This window comes from Symphalangus syndactylus, chromosome 1 (assembly GCF_028878055.3).
Source record: "Symphalangus syndactylus isolate Jambi chromosome 1, NHGRI_mSymSyn1-v2.1_pri, whole genome shotgun sequence".
Taxonomy (NCBI): domain Eukaryota; kingdom Metazoa; phylum Chordata; class Mammalia; order Primates; family Hylobatidae; genus Symphalangus; species Symphalangus syndactylus.
This window is the reverse complement of record NC_072423.2, coordinates 129,396,864-129,419,676: the sequence shown is the minus strand read 5'-3', so window position 1 is coordinate 129,419,676 and position 22,813 is coordinate 129,396,864. Positions and strand designations below refer to the sequence as shown.

The window sequence follows — 22,813 nt, the reverse complement described above, 5'->3', positions numbered from 1 at the left end:
TGGGTAGTAATCACTGTATTTCATGCTCTTTTCCAGAATATTTCTGCATGCATAACCATATACATCAGTTTTTCTCAAATGTGTGGTCTTTGTACACACAGCATCATCATTACATGAAACTTGTTAGAAATGCAAATTCTTGACCTCACCCTAATGTTACAGAATTAGAAACCTGGGGCTGGGGGCCTAGCAGTCTGTGGTTTAATAGACCCAGGTGATTCGGATGCAGCTAAAATGTAAGAATAGCTGATTTATGTATTGCCATGGCTTTCAACTACTGTTTTACTTGGGAGCTTATTAGGCTTGTACACTATTAGGCCCTACCCCAGAACTACTGAATCAGAATCGGCTTTTTTTTTTTTTTTTTTTACATACAAGATATGCAGGTGGTTTGTGCACACACATTAGTTTGAATAACACTAGTCTAGCTCTTCATTGTTTCACTTTTTTTTTCTCATCGGTAGAGGCTTTTAATAACTACCATCCTTAAAATCTGAACGTATTCAGTGGTTTAATACCTCAAGATTTTAAGTTAGCCTTTTCACATTTGTGACATCTCATTTAAAAGAGTATTGTGATTCTTTTCAGCACCAGGAATATCTTAGATGATTTTAGAGAAGCTTACTTTTGGCTAAGGCAAAATACAGATGAACATGCACGAGTAATGTCTTGGTGGGATTATGGCTATCAGATAGCTGGAATGGCTAATAGAACTACGTTGGTGGATAATAACACCTGGAATAACAGCCACATAGCACTGGTAAGGATTTAATAAACACAAGGTTAAAAAATCTTTATTCACTCCTTAGCAATCAGGTTTCACTTGTGACTAAATAGGAAAAATGTGGGTGAAAAGTACTCTGCTGAATTCTCAAAATACTTTTTTACACATATATTCAATAAAGTGAGTTCAAGGTGTGCTTATTTTGTTTTTAAGAATGGTACTAAGTATCATTCAGAATTGCAGGCTGATTTCTGGTAGATTTTGTGATAAATTTAGCTTACTGAAGAATTAGACAAAATCTGCAACTTAAAATGTTTGGCTTGTATTTTTTGTGTTATAAACTAAAAATTATTTGCAAATATGTAAAGTAAATGCACTGTATTTTATGGATAGGCAATCTGTTCCTCTAGCTATTAAACAACTAGTCTACATAGATTAATGTAATCCCCTCTTTGTACTTCAAAGATTTTTAAATACAAAGAGTAGTCTTAACCAAATGAATTCTATTTGTATTACTGTTGTAGCTAATTATCAGATGTGTGCTAGACTGGGGAGAAGAAATGTATTTGCTAGCAAGATCACTGGCCAGCCCTGGCCTGCGGTTGTGAGAAGTTGTTTTTTCTAAGCTTGCCTGCATTCATCATAAAATGTTAATGTCATAGAACTTAATTATTAGTAAAATATTAGAACATATATTCTGATTTTTGACTATAGTTATAGTAGTTGAGAGGTTCATAGATTTCAATGCATTTGTTGAATTCATAGGAAATCATTTCTGCAAAAAAATTCCATGTAAAACAAACTCTTGATGAATTCCATGTTGTAAAAATATACATTGATTTTTATGAATGTGGGAATAATCAAAAACATTCTCTTTTTTTTTTTTTTTAATTCTGCAGGTGGGAAAAGCTATGTCTTCTAATGAAACAGCAGCCTATAAAATCATGAGGACTCTAGATGTAGATTATGTTTTGGTTATTTTTGGAGGGGTTATTGGCTATTCTGGTGATGATATCAACAAATTTCTCTGGATGGTTAGGATAGCTGAAGGGGAACATCCCAAAGACATTCGGGTAAGAAACTAGATAATTCTAGGTATGTGAAAAATAGCTCACTGTGTCTAAGTAATTCTCTGATCTTGCTAATCGCGTTGTATTTGTTTCATCATCCTATCCCTCAGATTAGTTCCTTACCCTGGCTTTACTATTTATTAAAGATAGTAGAGGCATTTCCTATATTAAAACTTTTTGAACTCGAAATGGAACTAATATACCATTCTTCCCCAAGAAGCAGTCCCTTGCCAAGACTTCTTACTTTTACGTCTCTTCACAGCCTCTCACGTCATCCCTTTCTTTCCATTTCCATTGCTTCCACTCTAGTACTTACCCTTATGCTTGTAAACCTGAAATAGGATAGTAGCCTTGAAATTGCTATCTTTGCCTCGTTTCTTCCCTCCCAGTGTAAGATGAAATTGATCATGTTACTTTTAGGCTCAAAAGACTTCAATAGATTAAGGGAAAGGGTCTTAAAACCAGACAGACATGAGTTAAAACTAAAACTGTCAACTTGGGCAAGTTATTTTAGCCAGTCAACATAATATGCTTTGAGCACTGGGTTTAGTTCTAGGATCTGGAATTAAAATGGTGACCAAGGCCGACTAGGTTGTCTTTTGCCAAAAATAACTAATTTGTAGTGCCGTTTAATGAGAATTTGTAGTAAAGTAGTTGAAGCCCCAGCCTAGGGACTGGTACAAAGTAGATAACCTCTGATAAAACATTGGTATAAAGTGTAAACTCTTTAGCTTGGAATGTAAGCCTCTTCATGTTTGCCTTCCTTTGCTGGTCTCTTGTTCTTCTGCCACCTTTTTCTACTCTGCCAGTATGTTCTAGCCCCTGAAACTTGCTTGTGGTTTCTTTCCTTGACACACCTGACAAGTGCGTTTTTACTGTTCTCTTTCCTGGAATACCTTCCCTACCACAGACTTGTCCCCTCTCCAAAAGCCATTTTCTGGTATACTCACACCTGTACTCATCACCAAATTATTTATACCTGTTTTGCAGTAGTCCCCAGACCCCAGGCAGCGGACCAGCACTGGTCCGTGGCCTGTTAGGAATCAGGCCACATAGCAGGAGGTAAGGGGCAGGTGAGCGAGCATTGCCGCCTGAGCTCCGCCTCCTGTCAGACCAGCGGCAGCATTAGATTTTCATAGGAGCACAAACCCTATTGTGAACTGCGCATGCAGAGAATCTAGGTTGCATGTTCCTTATGAGAATCTAACCAATGCTTGATGATCTGAGGGGGAACAATTTCATCTAGAAACCACCAGCCCTCCGCCATCCGTGGAAAAATTGTCTTCCATGAAACCAGTCTCTGGTGCCAAAAAGGTTGGGGACCACTGCTGTTTTGTATTAAGATTCTGTCTTACCTCTTTCACTAAATTGTGAGCTCTTAGAAGATGGACATCCAGCATTGTACTTTTACATGATGAAGGCACAAAAGATATGAGTAATTGCCACTGATCCAGAATAAAGGAGTCTTTTGGGAAAATGTATGCAGGTGTCATGTGATGGGGATGAAGTAAAGCCTCAGATTTCCTGGTCAAATGTCAATGCTGTAATGTTTCCCTTAACTGTGATTAGTAAACATTTTTTTTTTGTATTAATCTTCTGAAATTTAATTCTCCTAGTATGGTTTTTATTTGCGGATTTGCTTTAGCAGTCAGTGTTAAAACTGTGACATGTGATAGATCACTGTTTCTAAATGTATGCTTTGAACATTAATATTACAGAAATCCTAAATTTCTGTGCATCTTAAATTATTTTAAAACTTTGTGAATAGATAATACAGTCATATGGTTCAAAAGTAAAGTATAAGAGGATATACAATAAATGGCTACCCTTCTTCATGTGGTTCAAAAATAAAGTGTAAGAGGATATACAAAAAAGTCTACCCCCCTAAAAAAAAAAGTCCTTCTATAGTTAGTAACAATGCATTGTGTACTTGTAAGTTGCTAAGAGAGTAGATATTTCAGTGTTCTCACTACAACAAAATAAGTATGATTGATGCATATGTTAGATCGATGTAGCCATTTCACAGTGCATCTTTCAAAACATGGTGTACACCATAAATATACACAAATTTATGTGTCAGTTAAAAATGGGGGGGGGGGGTGGAGTCCCTGGTAATCACTGGTTATTTTCTTGTGATTCTTAACTTCTAGCAAGTTATATACCCTGTTCACTTCATAATATGTCTTGGTGATCTTTCCATGTTAGAATATGGAGAACTTCTTCATTCCTTTGTTTACATTTGCACAGTACGTTGCATTTTTTTGTGTGTGTGCCATGATTTATTTAACCTGTCCGCATTGATGGAATTTAGATTGTTTCCAATATTTTAGTTTTATAAACAATGGCATAATAACTTTCTGCATTCATTAATTTGGCTATATACAAGTATCTCTGTAGCGTTAATTCCTGGAAAAGGAATTTCTGACTCAGAAATTACATTTTTTACCTAGAGTGCCAAAATTGTTCCTCATAGAGGTTAATTTATAAGTTAACCCAATAAAAATTACCACAGGAGTCTTTTTAACATTCTCCTTCCCAGATAAAGCCGATTTTAAAGTTCATGTGGAAAAGTTTAGCTAGAACATTTAAGAAAACTCTGAAAAGGAGTAATGGAGATGAGGTTGGGTAATTGAGAGAGCCAGCCCTACCTGGTATTAAGCCATGGTGTTGGTACCAGTCTCTTTAAATTATGAAAGTGGCTATGTGCAGTGGCTCATGTCTGTAATCCTAGTATTTTGGGAGGCCAATCACTTGAGCCCAGTAGTTCAAGACCAGCCTGGACAACATGGTGAAACCCTGTCTCTACAAAAAAATGCAAAAATTAGTTGGGCGTGGTGCTGTGGGCCTGTAGTCCCAGCTACTTGAGAGGCTGAAATGGGAGGATTGCTTGAGCCCAGGAGGTTGAGGCTGCAGTGAGCCATGGTCACGCCACTGCACTCCAGCCTCGATGACAGAACAAGACCTTGTCTCAAAAATAATGATTATTAAGGCCTTATAACATGGTTCAAAGTCTGGTGGGATTAATTTTTTTGAGGTGTAACTGAATATGGCTTTATAAAGATACCTCAAAAGCTTATTCTTACGGGAAAATGAAAAGAGGAAACTGTAGCTTTGAATATGTTAAGTTGAACTAACGTAGAACTTCTGGTTTCTTTCTTGTAGGAAAGTGACTATTTTACCCCACAGGGAGAATTCCGTGTAGACAAAGCAGGATCCCCTACTTTGTTGAATTGCCTTATGTATAAAATGTCATACTACAGATTTGGAGAAATGCAGGTTAGTTAAATCCATTTTTCTCTAATTTTCATTCAAAATAATATTTAGAACATAGTCTTATTTGCCTCTAGAAGACAGGATAATGATATTTTTGTGCTGAAGAGAAATGTGCTTGTCTAAATAGTCTTTTTTTTTTTCATTAAATTTAGATTTCTGAAACTAATATGTGAGAAATTAGAAAATAAAATTTTAGATCAAGGACTTCTTTCTAACATATTTATTAACAGTAGCCTCAAATCCAGTCTTTGCTTGCCATCTCAGCGTTAGACCTCATGCTTTTGGAAAGTATTTTTCTCCAAGAAGAGTTCTCCTAGCTAGGAAACAGTGTGGTGTCTTAGGTCACTTTGCTGCTTGGTGGATAAAAGCTTAAAATTAAAGATTGGAAGTAAATAGTCACTTCAGATGTTCACTGTCTCCCTGTTCTCCATTAACACAAATAGCTAGAGCTGTCTGGGTCAGAGTTTTCCGGTAAATTAGAATGATGTGGTACAAAAGCTTAAGGGTCTACAAAATGAGTGAATGTGCAAAGAGGCATTGTGGCAGAAAGAAGAAACAATGGACTTGATGTCATAATACCTGTGTTTTCGATCGGGTTCTGTCAAGTCATATAACTCTCAGACAATTTGTATCTGCCTTGGATTCCACTTGGTTCTTTTCTTGTTTATAAATAATGGGGCCTGGATTGATGACTTGATTTTTAAGGAAACCAGAATATGTAACCCCAAAATAGGCCTCTTTGACATGAAAGTTAATTTTGAGCTGAAGGCAATTTAGAAGCAGCAAACAGAGAAAAAGTTCTATCTAACCTCTTTTCTGCCTAAAGGCAGAATATAAATTCTCCTTTACTGGAGACAACTCTAAGACTCTTATCAGCCCGGAGAAAGCACCAGAGGAATCTGCAAACAAAACTTACTCCATTAGTTTCTCCCATATATGTACCCTTCTACTTTCCCATCTTGAAGGCCTAAAACCACTTTCTTTGTCCTTTCTCCACAAATGTATTGTTCTTTGTTAAACATGCTATGTAAGCCAGAGTTCTAAGCCACTGCTTTCAGTTCCTTTTCATTGAGGTTTCTCCTGCATATGTGCGCCGAACGTCTTAATAAATTTGTCTTGCTCTTGTTAATCTGTCCTTTGTTGTAAGTATCTGTCCCAAATTATTATCTTCATACCATTAGTTTCACTGAAAACTGCTTATTTCTGTATTGCTCTCTAAGTTGATAAGAAAGCAGAGGGAAAAATTGCTTGCTTAATTTTATACTATCACTGGGAATCAAGATAGCTATCAAAACTAAATGGGCGTGTTTGGACCTCAATTTGTGAATCAAGTTTTACCGTGGTTTTTTTTTTGTTTGTTTTTTGTTTTTGAGAGGGAGTCTCGCTCTGTCACCCAGGCTGGAGTGCAGTGGCGTGATCTTGGCTCACTGCAAGCTTCGCCTCCCAAGTTCACGCCGTTCTCCTGCCTCAGCCTCCCGAGTAGCTGAGACTACAGGCGGCTGCCACCATGCCCGGCTAATTGTTTGTATTTTTAGTAGAGATGGGGTTTCACCATGTTAGCCAGGATGGTCTCGATCTGACCTCGTGATCCCCCCACCTTGGCCTCCCAAAGTGCTGGGATTGCAGGTCTGAGCCACCACGCCCAGCCCCAAGTTTTATCCTTTTCTAAAACACCATCTTTGTGGCTAACATGGACTAGAATATTCACTTGGTTTCAGAATAGTTAGCATATACTGTGTTCCTGTTTGTTGTGTTGCTTCAGGTAATTCCAGATCATATTTTATCATTATTCACTTGGAATTACTCTGTAGATGACTTAAAAAACAGCAGGTGATAATCTAGATTTAGGTTTTTGTTTGTGTTTATAATTTCTTTTGAAGGCCACATTTGGTCTTTAAACTCTTGCTAAGAAAGAAGCACACTGGCCATAATAATCAGTTACCCCAGAAAACATATTTTCTGATTGGCTTGTTTCTGATTAGTTTCTCTGCTCACTACTGATCACATTGAAGGACCTTTTTCTTCCTCTCTTTTATCAATAGTTTTAAGCCATGTTCCCAGCATACATTCATTTTGATGCCTACCTTACTCAAGCCATCATATAGATAAGCAAGAACAAGTAATTCACTATTTGAAGGAGAGCTGGTTTTCATGTTTGTTTTAAAGTTGAGTTTTGCCAGGCCTGGTGGCTCACACCTGTAATCCCAGAATTTTGGGAGGTTAGGTGGGAGGATTGCTTGAGCCCAGGAGTTTGAGACCAGCCTGGGCAAGATGGCGAAACCCAGTCTCTGTTTAAAAAAAAAAAATGGAAAAAAAAGTTGAATTTACTTATGCTAGATTTGTATGTCAACATAAACTTAGTCTGAGCATTTTTTTTTCCCCTGAGACAGGATCTCACTCTGTGGCCCATACTGGAGTACAGTGGTGCAACCATGGTTCACTGCAGCCTTGACCTCCTGGGCTCAGTTGATCCTCCCACCTCAGCCTCCTGAGTAGCTGGGACTACAGGCACATACCACCACGTCCAGTTAATTTTTGTATTTTTTGTAGAGACAAGATCTTGCTATGTTGCCCAGGCTGGTCTTGAACTCCTGGGCTCAGGCCATCCTCCTGCCTCAGCCTCCCAAAGTACTGGGATTATAAGTATGAGCCACCACATCAAGACAGTCTGAGAATTTCTTAAAGTCTCCTTCTCTCCCTATGTTTTCCCTTTTTATCCCTCAAATCCTTTCACGGTTTGGTTTTTTTTATTTGGCCTCCTTTGTAGTTCCCACTTTCAGAATGTAGTATCTCTTACTTGTGCATTTATTTAACAAATAATAATTGGGATATAAAGCTACACTTTGAATAAGACAAAGACATGTTTACATCCCAGTCGAAGATACAGGTAATTTTTAGCGTAAGTAAAGATGTTAATAATATATATTATGGAGTAAAAGAACAAGATGCTATGAGGAAACAATAAAGGAGATTTGTCAGTCACTAATCTCAAGAAAATATTTCCCTGAAGGGGATGGTAAAGGAGCTAACCATGCAAAAGAGCTGAATGAAGAACATGCCAGGCAGAGAGGATAGATAGTGCAAGGCCCTGAAACAGAAAAGAAGCCCCTTGGGTGTGTTCTTTCTGTATACCTATAAAAAGGGCTTTGATAGATTTCATTTCTATGTTTTGGTGGATTTTTTTTTTTTTTAATGCCTTTAGAATGCTCATCTACTCTAAGGATTTTGTGAAATTCTTACTCTGATGTACTTAGTTTCTCCCTGATTTTTTCCTATCTAGTTAGCAATACACGAGAACTATTAAGATAGATTACTTGATTGTTTTCCTAGTTTAAAGGGAGAAGGTATTACTGTAATGATAACATTTACTGTCTTATAACACTGAATGTTTTCCAATATGGTTAACACTCAATAATAATGTCACTTTTGCAGCTGGATTTTCGTACACCCCCAGGTTTTGACCGAACACGTAATGCTGAGATTGGAAATAAGGACATTAAATTCAAACATTTGGAAGAAGCCTTTACATCAGAACACTGGCTTGTTAGGATATATAAAGTAAAAGCACCTGATAACAGGGAGACATTAGATCACAAACCTCGAGTCACCAACATTTTCCCAAAACAGAAGTATTTGTCAAAGAAGGTGGGTGCCAAGTGAAGGCATTAAAGGGTAACTTAAGGTGTGTTGGTTTGTATGAAAAAGAATTTCTGGAAATTGCAATAAATTTCCATCTGCCAGATTTATAAAGACTATGGCTTCTATATTAATACAAAATAAATATCAGGCTAGTCTGCTAGGAGCATTCCTTTCAAACTGAGCACTTCAGATATCCCAAGCTGAGATTTTTCCAGAGGCGTTCTGGCTTTGGTTTGTGCTATTCCCACTGGTAAGACTTACTTGTAAAGTAAGATGTAGCTGTGGCCATCGCTTTCCAAACCTGTATGAAAGTAAAAATGCTAAATTCTCAAGTAATAGAATTATGATTAGTTCTTCATCTTTTGAGCAGAGCAAATTTATATTGCATCTTCATGTTCCATTCTTAGTATGATGTTACTCTATTATTCATTGAATAAAGAATAGGTTTGAGTTGGGTGAGTCCTTCTGAAGCCCAAAAAAATCATTTATCTTAAGATAATTATTTTTTAATGTAATTGTGACAAAGCTTATAGGCAGGAATTATGAGACTACTGTAATTCTTTTCTAATAAATATTATATAAGATATGAAGTATTTCATTGGGGGTCATTATTGCTCACTTAAGCCAAATAGATCTATAATCTTTGCTATAAAAGAGGACTAAAAATTAGTATTTATATAGGTTGTCCAGCAATAGGAAATGGGAAGTAATGAACAGTCAGATAAAATGTTAAGGTTCATTATAAGGTACTATCCTTATAATACTGATTATTATTAGACTGACTTCGGATCTCATTTTTTAAGTATGCTTAGGTTTACATAGCTCAGATCAGCTATCTTATTGAAACAACCGTCTTAACTCTTTGTTACTTAAAATATACATCAAATATATTCAAAATACAGATGATTTTAATTTGACTATAAAAGTGCTGAATATTAATGGTGTGGTATGTAAATGGAAGCTTTTTATATGAATATTTTATGTGCCAGATGTAAATTACCATATCTAGACTAATGTATTTAAAGATGTCACATAGAGCTGACATTCATTGTGTTAGTCATATCAAACTCATCATCTTTAGGTAAAATAACATTAAAAAATCAGATGATTGTCACAGGCATGAGGTAGGAGAAAATGGTGAGCAGCAAATGCTGCTAGTCTCAAAGCAGTTATTCCTAAGATATCCAAGTATAACTAAGGTGTACTTTTTCTGCAAAAAGAGGGCTGTTGAACTTGTCTGATGATATAGACCCCAAAGGCAGTGAATTTTCTTCATTTGACCCCTTTTGTCTTCCCATCATTTTCCCCAAATAAATGTGAATGGATAAATAAAACAATCTGTCTTGTGTGCCCAAAACATATATTGTGGTAGCCAATAACATATTTTGACGTTCTGGTTTCCATGGCTTTAGATGTTTTGTACTAGCACTATGAAGGAATGCTTTTTATACTTTCTCTACCCTGGTTTTGACTTTGGAGGAGGAGGGTATACATAACAGCATCCATTCTGAGAGTTTACCGGCCATCGCAAAGCCATCATGACTAAGGTGCTAGAAATTGTAGTCCAGGCTGCAGAAAAGGCTTTTTGGCACATGGTTCACTGCCAGTAGGAGGAAAACACCCTGAGGGCTATTACACACTTGGATATTCCTGGGGCACATCATAAGATCTCATAGAAAAAGTATCCTGTTAGAATCTGGATGTAATGATAATAAAGGAACTACTAGATGTGGTTTGAATTTTTAAAAATTGTATCCTCTGAAGTTTCTTACTTTGCCTTAATAAAATCAGTTTAACAATAAGGTAACATAATGGGGTTCACAAGTTAGCAGTAGCTAATTTTTAGTACCTTAAGAAGGATTGCATTTTGCCTTGTGTTCTCATCCCTGTTAGAAACTACTATAAATTGTCTTGAATTAAATATCATGAATAAAGGAACATGATGCAGGATTTACCCAGTTTCTGAAACCTCTGAGAGTTGTATTTAAATGTGAAAATTGAATTGAGTGGTCAGTCTCTTGAGTCTTCTGCCTCTGTTAACCCAGAGCTTTGATGGTGCATTAAGTTACTTATTTTCAAAAAATATTTGCTGTCTTCAATATCTAGGGCTGTGTGTCAGACTGAAAGACATATGTGCCTGTAATTTATCCTGTAGGGTTCTAACATAAATATTTTTGTAGTAATTTGTACCACTACATTCCCGGTAATTTGTTTCTAATCCTAGGAAATGTCTATTGAAAGTATTTTAGTGGGATACTGAATTGTTAAGAAAAATATTTTATTTTTAAAAGATCTATGAAACTGAAGGAACGTTGTTTTGCTTTACATTTTCAATTGCTTATTTTCCTATCTAAAGGATTATTTTTAGAGAATGTGCCAAGTGATTATATCTCATTTTTGTAGATGTTTACAGTCGTCCTCATTTTACAGAAAACAGGGACTCTAAGAGTTAGTAAGTTAACTTGTTTTTCTGGCACACACCTAATTTCCTGGAGGCTAAACCAGGAGCAGCATTGCCATTTCTGATTCCTTAGTCTAGTGTTAAAGATTCTGTCTTGCCTGGAAATTTTGATAATTACAGCTCAGCACTTTGTGGTTGAGAAGAGAGCTGAAGATTCATTCACTTGATGGTGAGGATGTCTAGGAACCTAGTCCTTTCACTTTGGATGTGTTAGTGTACTCAGGTAAGAAACACCACTAACAGTTTAGTGGTGTTCACTGAACTATTTAAGGAATCCAGTCACAAGAAGAGCAAAGAGCTTACTAAGTCATCATAGTGCAGTAAACCATGTGTGTGTTTATAGATTTTTTAATCAGTAAGAAGCCTGCATTAATACTATGTGTTTTGTTTTTTTATAGACTACCAAAAGGAAGCGTGGCTACATTAAAAATAAGCTGGTTTTTAAGAAAGGCAAGAAAATATCCAAGAAGACTGTTTAAATGCACTGTTCTGGTTCCTAACTTGAAGCAGTTGTCCTTGTGAGAACCGGTCTTTGCCTTTAGCTCATGTCATGTTTCACAGCAACAGAGGGTACAGAACCATCACTGGCCCAGGTTAATGTACAAAATTTTCTGGCAATGCCTGATTAAAAAAATAAAATTGGCTTGTTGAGAACAGCTGTTTTCGATTTCTAATGTGAAGCAAGACAGAGCACTGCTGTAAATGTCTAGCAGCAGATTTTTTTTTTTTATTGGTACATATTATCCTTCAAATCTGAGAATTTGGACTAATTGCACCAAAGAACCCTCTAATTTGGTCCCTGGCACATGCATACTTGTTAATGTTTTTATTCTTTTACAAGACCTGCATTTTATTTGAATTACCCAAATAGCAATATGTAAAATACAAATGACAAAATGTGATGAGAGCTTCTTGAACCGGTAAACTAGTACAGGTCTGAGGAAGACATATTAGAAAAATCATTATACTTCCTTGAATTATATTTATTTTCATGTTTCTCCAATGCAAAGAATGTTTCATCAAATGTGTATTTTCTATTGCTTACTGTTTGGTCTGAGAAGAAGCTGCTGTTTCAAAGATGGACCTCTGAGTAGCTAATTGATTCAAGTAGTTTTTTTATGTTGACACATTATTACTGCTGTTAGCAGTTGTTTTCACCAGGTACTTACAGAGCAGATTTCATACATCATTCATTCAAGGGCTAAATTTATATTCTTTGGAAATCATGGCAACTACACAGGATGTTGCTTACCAGGATGGGGTTTTGGTATCTTAGTACTGAAGTTAGCACTATGTTTACATGCAAAAGATTAAGGAAAAAACCCTTAAAGTGAACAGGTCTACAAAGTTCATTTTCTGTGACTCATCAAAATGACAAAAGACTTGTAACAACTTTGCCTGGACTTTTTTCATTTTACAACAGTTTCATCCATCACAATGATTTTGTTCTCTGCTCCATATTTTTTAATCCCTTAAGCATTTGATGAAACACTCTTTAGTGCTATATGCATTTTCTTACTTTTATTAAAAATGTGACAATTGTCAAAAAAATGCACTAAAATGTAAATGGAGATTGAACAAGTTCACTTTCCAGCTTATAGTCAACTTTATACAGACTTGAACATTTTCTCCAGTTGTTCAGTAAAAGTGAAAGAGAAAGGGTTTTTCCTGCCACAGGATATAACTTTTTTTTATATAACAAGCATAACACACCACTGCTTTTGGTGGAAAAGTACAGAATAGTATGTACCTTTTATGAAGAAAAATGTAATTTACAATGTTCAGTGAGAATGTTACTGCTGATTTTCTTTTCCAAGGTGTAGAATATTCTTTGATTTATAGAATTCATTTTTGACCCAGATGATGGTTCCTTTACAGAACAATAAAATGGCTGAACATTTTCACAAATAGAGTGTAACGAAGTCTGGATTTCTGATACCTTGTCATATGGGGGATTTTATTTTACTTTGTTGCTTTAAAATTCAATGCAGAGAAGTTGTTGACTGTAGGGGAAATAAAGTTAATTCAAATTTTGTGTTAAGTGTTGTTTTTTACAAATCTTTTGGTTTTGAAAGGAATTAGTACTGACCACGTACCTCCTCCTTCCTTGTTGACTTTCACAAAGGTTTTAAAGAAAATGTGTGGAAAAAAATACGTTAGATTATTTCATCTTAGACCAAGCTATTTTATTTGGCCTTCTTTTACCCTGGAATGAAAATCTCGGTTTTTTGGATTTGTTTTTGTTTTTTGTTTTTTGTTTTGTTTTTGGAAGGGATTTGGGGAGGGGGAACACCTAGCCAACTAGGAATTTTATCTCTGTGTAAATAAGGATAGGAACCCAACAAAACCATCCATGAAGTTCTGGTAATGAAATGTCAAGTCTCAGTATAGAATTTTCTCATTAGAAAAATCCCAAAGGAAAGACCCCTCACCTTTCTCAGGAAACATTTTGGTTCAGTGTATCTTGTCAGTAAAATACTATATTGTAACTGTTTAAGCACTTGTATTGTAGCACAAAAGTGAAATAGTTTGAATACATTGGAATATAGGATAATTGACTTAAAATATTCTTTAGATCTCTTAATTCATTTCATGTGTGATCACTAACATTGTACACCAAAGGAACTTAAAGATCACGGCCTTGAAGTTTTAGATTATAAAATAGCTTTTAGGCTGTAGTGCTGTGTAGTATAAATAAGGCAGTGAGGCAGCAACTCCAAAGACAAAATTCCCGTTTAAGACTTACATTGTAACCTACTTGAGTTTATAGTTCTGGAGTTTTAATTCATTTGCATTCTAGGCCATGACCAAGTGACCAGAGGACTAAAATAGTATAAAAGCATCCTGTAGTGAGTTTCCATAGCCAAGGGGCTGTAAGATCATGAAATTTGGAGCTGTTTCTCGTTTTTAAAAAATTAATGGTAAAATACATATTAAATAAAATTTACCAACTTAACCATTTTGAAGTATACAGTTCAATAGTGAAGTACATTTACATTGTTGTGCTACCAGTCTCCAGAACTCTTTTCATCTTGCTGTAGCTGCTGCTGCTTAATGCTGGTTTTGCCATGTTGCCCATAGTCTTTAATCAAGATAGGTGGAGTAATGGATAAATGTTGAGCTCAACAGCTGTCTGCCATGGAAATAGTAGGAAATTGAGACAGACCAAAAACAGTAATGAAATGTCATGATATCTTATTGTGAAATGTAACAGAGAACACAAAAATGTACAGTTGACCCTTGAACAACATGAGTTGCACACATGGATTTTTTTTCAATAAATGTATTGAAAAATTTTGGCCGGGCACAGTGGCTCATGCCTGTAATCCCAGCACTTTGGGTGGCCGAGGTGGGCAGATCATTTGAGGTCAGGAGTTCGAGACCAGCCTGGCCAACATGGTATAACCCTGTCTCTACTAAAAATACAAAAATTAGCCGGGCATGATGGCGGGCACCTGTAGTCCAGCTACTCTGGAGGCTGAGGCTGGAGAATAGCTTGAACCTGGGAGGCGGAGGTTGCAGTGAGCTGAGATCGTGCCACTGCACTGCAGCCTGGGCAACAGAGTGAGACGCTGTCTCAAAAAACCTATACAGTTAATGCATTGAAACATTTTTGGAGATTTACAACAATTTGAAAAAAGCTTGCAAATGAACTGCATAGCCTAGAAATATTTTAAAAGAAAAAGCTATGTGATTAATGCACAAAGTACATAGATAACCACTTTTTTGCTGTTGATTTGAGACAGTCTTGCTCCATCACTCGGGCTGGAGTGCAGTGACGTGATATCGGCTCACTGCAACCTCCACCTCCTGGGTTCAAGCAATTCTCGTGTCTCAGCCTCCCAAGCAGCTGGGACTACAGGTGCCCACCACCATCCCTGGCTAATTTTTGTATGTTTGGTAGAGATGGGGTTTCACCACATTGGCCATGCTCATCTTGAACTCCTGGCTTCAAGTGATCAACTTGTCACGACCTCCCAAAGTGCTGGGATTACAGGTAAGCCACTGCACCTGGCCTAGGTACTATATTTTATCATTTACTACCATAAAATATATACAAGTCTATCATATGTTAAAATTTATGAAAACTTAAGCTCACTACATGGTGCCATTCACAGTTGAGAAATGTAAACCAATGTAAAGCCATATTAAATCATAACTGCATAAAATACGTACTGTACTATAATAATATAGCCATCTGTTGCTACTGTGAGCTCAAGTTGCTAGTATCCACTGAACACCATGTGTGAGACTTATCACTGTTTTTTAGCCTATTACTGGTTATGTTTTGGGGGACTCAAAGTTTTATGTGAATTTTTGACTGGCAGTCATTGTTCAGGGGTCAACTGCTCACCTTAGTGAATTAACTGCAACGTGAGCAACTTTGTATCCGTGACACAGGTCAAGAGAACAGAACAGTGCCAGTACTCCAGAAGCTTCTTCATGACCCCTTGTGGCCACTATGCTGTCCCACTTCCCTCTCCAAAAGGTAATCATACTGGTGTTTATTGGTACTTTGATTTATGGTTTTACCAATTCAATATTTCTCTCTAAACATGTTTAGGTGCATCTGTTTGAAATATAGAAATGGAATAATAGGGTATGTATTATTTTTATCTGTCTTCTTTTGCCCAGTATTTGTGAAATGCATCGAGATTGTTGCTTGCAGCTACACGTTTTTTTGTTTCATTGCTATATATAGTATTCCTTGTGTGTGTCAGTAGCTCGCTCTCACATACACATATCCATTCTGTTGCTAAAGGGTATTTACATTGTTTCCAGGTTGAGGATATTGCCAACAATGCTAAAGGAATACTCTTTTACATCTCCCTTGGTGCTTATGTGCATATATTTCTGTGGGTGTTTACCTAAAAGTGGAATTGATGGGTTACTTCCATATCCCAGTCAACCCTTGTCATTCTTTTTAATTTTGCCTCTCTGGTGGGTGAATAATGATTTGTCATCATGTTTAGTTTGATATTTCTAGGTTAATAATGCTGGCCCTTTAGAAATCTCCCTTTTATAAGGTGTTGGTTCTAATACATTTCTCCGGTTTTTTTTTTAAATTTATTATGTTAATAGGAATTGTTTGTCTTGTATATGAGGCCTTCATTTGTGTTGCAAATTGCCTAGGAATTAATAATTTTAATATAGTCTATTTCCATCTGTTGTATACCTGTACAAAATCTTTTCCTCACTTGAAGCCATGAAGATAGTCTGCTGTGTTTTCCAGAAAATTTATTGTTCTACTTTTTATACTTAGCTTTGCAGTCCACCTATAATTCATCTGTTGAGCACAATGTGAATTGTTTTTGTTTTAAGGGGTTTTATTGGCATATGTATATCTAAGTGACCCAGCACCATTTATTGAAAAGACAGTTCATTTCCTACAGCTCTTCAGTATCCCTTTTGTAGTAAATCATATGTCCATATATGCATCTATTTCTAGACCCTCTGTTATATTCCATAGAGCTGTGTGTGTGTTGACTTAATATATAGCTTTAAGGTAATTCAGAAAATATGGTAGAGTAAGTCGATCCGTCCCTCCATTGTTCCTTAATTTGCCCTGCTCTTTCATACAAATTATAGAATCAAGTTAAGTTCCACCAAAAAAAAAAAAACCCTGTTGAGCTTTTGATTTGGCAGTGAATATATAGATCATTTGGGGAAAATGAACACCATTAAAATATTGCGTCTTGTGTCCATGAACGTGGCATATCCTTCCATTTATGCAGGCCTTTAGTTTCTGTTTTGTTGCTTTTGAAGACCTTGCGCATTTTCATAACTTTGATTCCAAGGTATATGTTATTTTTTAATAAATACTATCATAAAATTAGATTTTCTATTTCTCAGCATATAAAAATAGTTGATTTTTATATGTTGAAATTACTAAACTTATTCTAACAATTTCAATTTTGTTGTGAACACCATAACTTGGGAATAATGACAATTTTACTTCTCTCTTTCTAATCATTATATATTTATATTTCTTGCTTTGCTGCACTGGCTAGGACACACACCTAGTATAGTACTGCAAAGAAAAGGCAACATCTTGCTTTCTTCTCTCACAGCGAAAGCTTTTGACATTTCACCCTTTAAGTTTGCTGTATATTTTCTATAGATATCTCTGATCAGATTAAGGACGTTACTGTTTGCTGTGAGTTTTTAAATCATGAATAGGTTTTGTTTCTCAAGTAGTTTTTTCCTTAATTCATTGAGATGATGCTGATTTTTCTCCTTTAATCTGGTACACGAATTACAGAAACTTTGTTTCACAATGTTAAATTAAATGAAACTTGTATTCCTGGAATGGTGATTTATGCTTGGTGAAATTTACTGGTGCAACCATTTGGGCCTGGAGTTCTTTTGCAAATGCTTTTAATTACAGATTACGTTTCACAGATACAGGATTATTTCAGTTTTTTACTCCTTGTTTCCATTTTGGTGAGTTGTTTTCAAGGAATTCATCTGAATTTTCAATTTGGTTAAAGTAAAATTGTTGACAATATTACTTAATTGTTTTAATGTCTGCAGTTTCTATTGGTGTTCCTTTTTAATTATAAATATTGCATTTTTCCCCCTTGAATTCATACTTCTTTCCCCCCACCTCTGCCATACACTTTTTTCCCCTGATTTCCCTTGGCAGGTTTTTTTTTTTCTTTCTTTACGTCAATTTTGTTAGCTGTTTTTTTTTCTTTCAAAGACCAGCTCCTCACTTTAGTGCTTTCTACAGTGTTAGTTCATTTTGTGCCATTTCCTTGGGATGGGCGGAGGGCAATATTCTTTTAAACTTAGTGTGTTGATTTTTTCTTTCCTAATATATTGTTACAGATTTACTTCAAGCATAGTTTAGCCTCCATTCTCACAGGTTTTGAGGTGACTAAATGTCATTAAGTTAAATGTATATTTAATTTCCATTGTACTTCTTTTTTTAAAACCATGGGTTATTTACATGTACTTTCTAAAAATTTCCAAATACAGTGGTTTTCTAATATCCTTTTATTATCAACTTCTACCTTTGTTGAATTGTAGTCAGATGCTCTATAATTTTAATCCTTTGAAATTGGTTGAGGCTTGCTCTGTGACTCAACTTATGGCCAATTTATAAACATATAGAATATTATTGTATTTTGCCAATAAAACAGTGTCAAATGAGCACACGGTGCTTTCAGAGACATAAGTAAATGTTTTCTGAATTTTTTTTTTTTTTTTTTTTGAGATGACGTTTTGCTCTTGTTGCCCAGGCTGAGGTGCAATGGTGTGATCTCAGCTCACTGCAACCTCTGCCTCCTGGGTTCAAGCAATTCTCCTGCCTCAGCCTCTTGAGTAGCTGGGATTACAGGTGCCCTCTACCATGCCTGGCTAATTTTTTGTATTTTTAGTAGAGATGGGGTTTCACCACGTTGGCCAGGCTGGTCTCAAACTCCTGACCTTCAGGTGATCCACCCACCTTGGCCTCCTAAAGTGCTAGAATTAGAGGTGTGAGCCACTGTGCCCAGCGGAATATAAATATTTTACATATATATAATTTTTCTCCATATGTCCCTGAAAACAATGTCTGTTCTTTTGGCAATTCTTGGGCGTACTGTTTGAAACTTTTGTGGCTATTTTGTTATTTACTGAGAAGAATGTACTGAAATCACACACGATTATAATAGATTGTGTATTTCTCCTTGAATTATGAATTTATTTCTTTATATGTTTTGATTCCATATTAATAAGTTTATACACATTTGGAGCCTGTATCTTATTGGTAAATTGAGCCTTCAGCTTTTTAGACATGTCAATCTTTAATAAGACTTTTTGTTAAAAGCCTGTTTTTTTCTGATGAATAATAGCATTATATCAACATTGTTACAGTGTTCACATAATGTATGTTTTTTATTCTTCTAATACATCCCACTTTGGATTTGTTGAGCTTTTAACTTTGTGACTTGTTGGTTTTCATCAGTTTTTTTTGAAGTTCTCATTATCTCTTTAAATGTTCCTTCTTTCCCTATTCTCAGTACTTTTCTTCTGAGAGTCCAATTAAACATAATTAGACCTTCTTACTCCTAATTTCTCTCTCCTCTCCCTTCTCTCTTCTTTTCCCTCTCCATTCACTCCTTAAGTCAGCCATGTCTCTTTTTATACTTTACACCTGACCCACTGAAATTCCCAATCTTATCACTGTTTAACATAGCATAGTTTTCAATGCTATGTTAAATGCTATGTATTGTATCTGATAAATCCATTATCTAGAGCTCTTGTGGGTCTTGTTTCTATTGCATAGTGGGTCTTTTTTTCTGCTGATTGTTGTTCCTGTGGTCTTCTGATGGGCATGGGTTTGTGTTTTAGACATTATATTTAAGAAATTGTATGAGTCAGTTTAGGCCTAAGGTGGTGGTTTACTTTACAGGAATTTTTTTTTTTTTTTTTTTTTTGAGTCAGGGTCTGTCATTCAGGCTGGAATGCAGTGGTATGACACTGCAGCCTCAAACTCCTACATTTCAATGATCCTTCCACCTCAGCCTCCTGAGTAGCTTGGATTACAGGTATGAGCCACCATGTTCAGCCCATGCTTTACAGATTTTCTTTTGTTTTTGCCGGGTACCTAGGGGAACTAATAAACCAGGAACACCTTAATTCAATTTATGAAGGGATTAATATTATATAGAAAGCTAGTCTGCCATCCCCATAAGGGCTAGTTCATTATTTTCAGGCTGAAATTCTCTGAGGATTTCACCCAAGCAGATAGGAATATTTGTCGTCATAGTCCTACAAAGTCATTAAAAATTGTATTCAACTCTGTCAATTTCCCAAGGGAAAATGGCCCCAAATGCCAAGCTTACCTCAGAACTTGTCTTCATGATTCTGGCCTGCTAATACTGTTTTGGTTCTGTTAAGTCTTGAAAGAACTTGTCTTCATGATTCTGGCCTGCTAATACTGTTTTGGTTCTGTTAAGTCTTGAAGCGGGTATTGTTCAGCTTTTCTAATTGTTAGCTGGGTAGTTGGTTAAAACTCCCTATTATTAGAAATCCCTATTATTAAAAATGGAATTTAGCAATAAAATAATCTGTGATCCTTTGAATCACGGAACATATCTAATATTTAATGTTTCTTACACCTTCCCCACTATCTGTATAGTAACTAGACATTGCCAGTTCTAAGTGCCACCCAGAGATAGTCACAATCTCAATTTTACTTAGAAAAAACTCTCCAATAAAATGCTATATTTTCAATTTCTAAATCTTTTTGGGTTATTTTTTTTTTTGACAGAGTGTCGCTGTTGCCAGGCTGGAGTGCTGTGGCGTGATCTCCGCTCACTCCAACCTCTGCCTCCCGGGTTCAAGCGATTCTCCTGCCTCAGCCTCCCAAGTAGCTGGAACTACATATGCATGCCACCAAGCCCAGCTAATTTTTGTATTTTTAGTAGAGATGGGGTTTCACCATGTTGGCCAGGATGGTCTTGATTTTTTTTTTTTTTTTTTTTTTTTGAGACAGAGTCTTGCTCTGTCGCCCAGGCTGGAGTGCAGTGGTGCGACCTCAGCTCACTGCAACCTCCGCTTCCTGGGTTCAAGTGATTCTCCTGCCTCAGCCTCCCAAGTAGCTGGGATTACAGGCATGTGCCACCAGCCACCACGCCTGGCTAATTTGTTTTGTATTTTTAGTTGAGAGGGGGTTTCACCATATTGGTCAGGCTGGTCTTGAACTCCTGACCTGGTGATCCACCTGCCTCAGCCTCCCAAAGTGCTGGGATTACAGTCATGAGCTACTGTGGCCAGTCTCTATTTCTAAATCTTAAAAATAGCCTTAGCCAGGCATGGTGGCATGTGCCTGTAATTCTAGCTACTCAAGAGGCTAAGCTGGCAAGATTGCTTGAGCCCAGGGCTTTAAGGTTGCAGTGAGCTACTATGATCATGCTACTGCACTCCAGCCTGGGGGCACTGATTAAAATATCAAGTGTCTCCCGTGAAACTGGCTTCAGTGAAAAGTGGAGTTAGTAAGACGATGAAAACTAAAGAAAGATCAAATGGCAGCCAGAGTGACTAATAACAGTATATTCTCATAATCTCAGCACACTTAGTTGTTGAAACAAGCTAGATAGATAGATGATATATCATGTGTTCTTCCTTCCACAGACTAAGATTTACATGGACCAGAGCCCAGTCTGTATCCTGCTGAAGGAAATTTTTAAAAATGCTTTGATGGACTTAACTATTAATGAAAAAACTTCACTAACAAACATTGCAGAACATGGGGACTAGTGTAGCTCTGTTACCTCCCTTTCCCCAAGGGAATATAAAAAGTAAAATAGAGACCTGTCAGTGGGCAAACCTAGTTCATATCTCCTTTTTATAATATCAAGTTATCTCACATTTAGAGCTATAGTGTATTTTGAGTTATTTTTGTATATGACTTGACTTTGAGGTGTTAGGGTTTTTTAATTCACTTGATCCAATGCCATTTGTTGAAAAGACTGTTGTTTTCCTCATTTAATTGGCACCTTTGTAGAAATCTATTTAAAATGTTGGTCTGTTTCTGGATTCTCTATTCTGTTCTATTGATATGTACGTGTCTTCTTACACCAATAGTGTACCATCTTGATTACTGTAGGTTTACCGTAAGTTTGAAGTCTGGTAATGCAAGTTCTGTGCCTTTGTTCAATGGCCCTTTAATTAACCTGGGACCACAGGCATGTACTGGATATCTTGGGTAAATGAAGATATATTGTCACCCAACCTGTAACTGACAAAGGACTAATATCCAGAATATATAAAGAACTCTTGGGAAAACAAAATATTTTTATTAGCCCTTGACAGAAGAAAAACCCAAATGGCAAATAAATACATGAAAATGAACATACTGTCCACCAAATTGGCTAATTGGAGAAGGTATGCATAAACGAGCTCCCATATATTGCTGGTAAAACCACTATGGAAAACTTTGGCATTAGTTAGTGCAACTGACAATATACATATTCCTATATCCAGCCATTCTAAATCTTAAAAATAGACAAGTTGATAGCAGTATATTCATAAAAAGAAATACAAGGAGAAAAGGTTCCTTTATAAGGAAAAAACAAACATTGGTAAAAACATTAAAGAATCAGACAAAAGGATATGTAACATATGTTTCTGTTTATAGTTCCAAAACAGGCAAGATTATTATATTTTGTTTAGGGATGTATACATACTGTTAAAGTATAAAGCAAAGCAAAGACATGATTACCCACAAAGTTAAAATAATGGTCAGCTTTGGGAAGGGAGGGCAAGGGATATCAGTGATTTGGTAAGCAGGGAACTTACTAAGTTTTACAAATGCTATTTTTTTGAGTTGCATTATGATTACATGTCTGTTTTAAAATAACTTGTTATGCTGTACATTTTATTTTTGCACTGTGCTTGGACTATACAGCACCAAGAAGAACAGAAAATGACAGCAAGATGGCAGATTAGGCAGCTCCAGGTCTTCATTCCCTCATGGAAAGATTACAAGTAGAGACTGACTAAAGAAAACTTTATGGGAACTCTGGAAGGCAAAGGTCTACAAGAACCAAGCTAATGCCCAATCAAGGAAAAGTCACATTCAAAATGGTAAGAAATTTTGTGGTAGTTTTACTCAGGCTTGCCCCACCCTCTCCACAGTGTGGTAGTGTTGGGAGG

The 22,813-nt window shown here is 36.4% G+C and overlaps 1 protein-coding gene across 1 annotated transcript in view; it reads left to right on the top strand.

The window, feature by feature from the left end:
• Nucleotides 1–13,208, top strand: part of STT3B (STT3 oligosaccharyltransferase complex catalytic subunit B) — a 105,259-nt gene extending 92,051 nt beyond the window's left edge. The window contains exons 12-16 of the mRNA XM_055284757.2: nucleotides 589–760; nucleotides 1,624–1,797; nucleotides 4,957–5,070; nucleotides 8,500–8,712; nucleotides 11,566–13,208. Coding sequence (XP_055140732.1) covers nucleotides 589–760; nucleotides 1,624–1,797; nucleotides 4,957–5,070; nucleotides 8,500–8,712; nucleotides 11,566–11,646 — 754 coding nt within the window. The 3' untranslated portion in view covers nucleotides 11,647–13,208. The remainder of the gene's footprint in view (nucleotides 1–588; nucleotides 761–1,623; nucleotides 1,798–4,956; nucleotides 5,071–8,499; nucleotides 8,713–11,565) is intronic.
• Nucleotides 13,209–22,813: the final 9,605 nt, after the last annotated feature.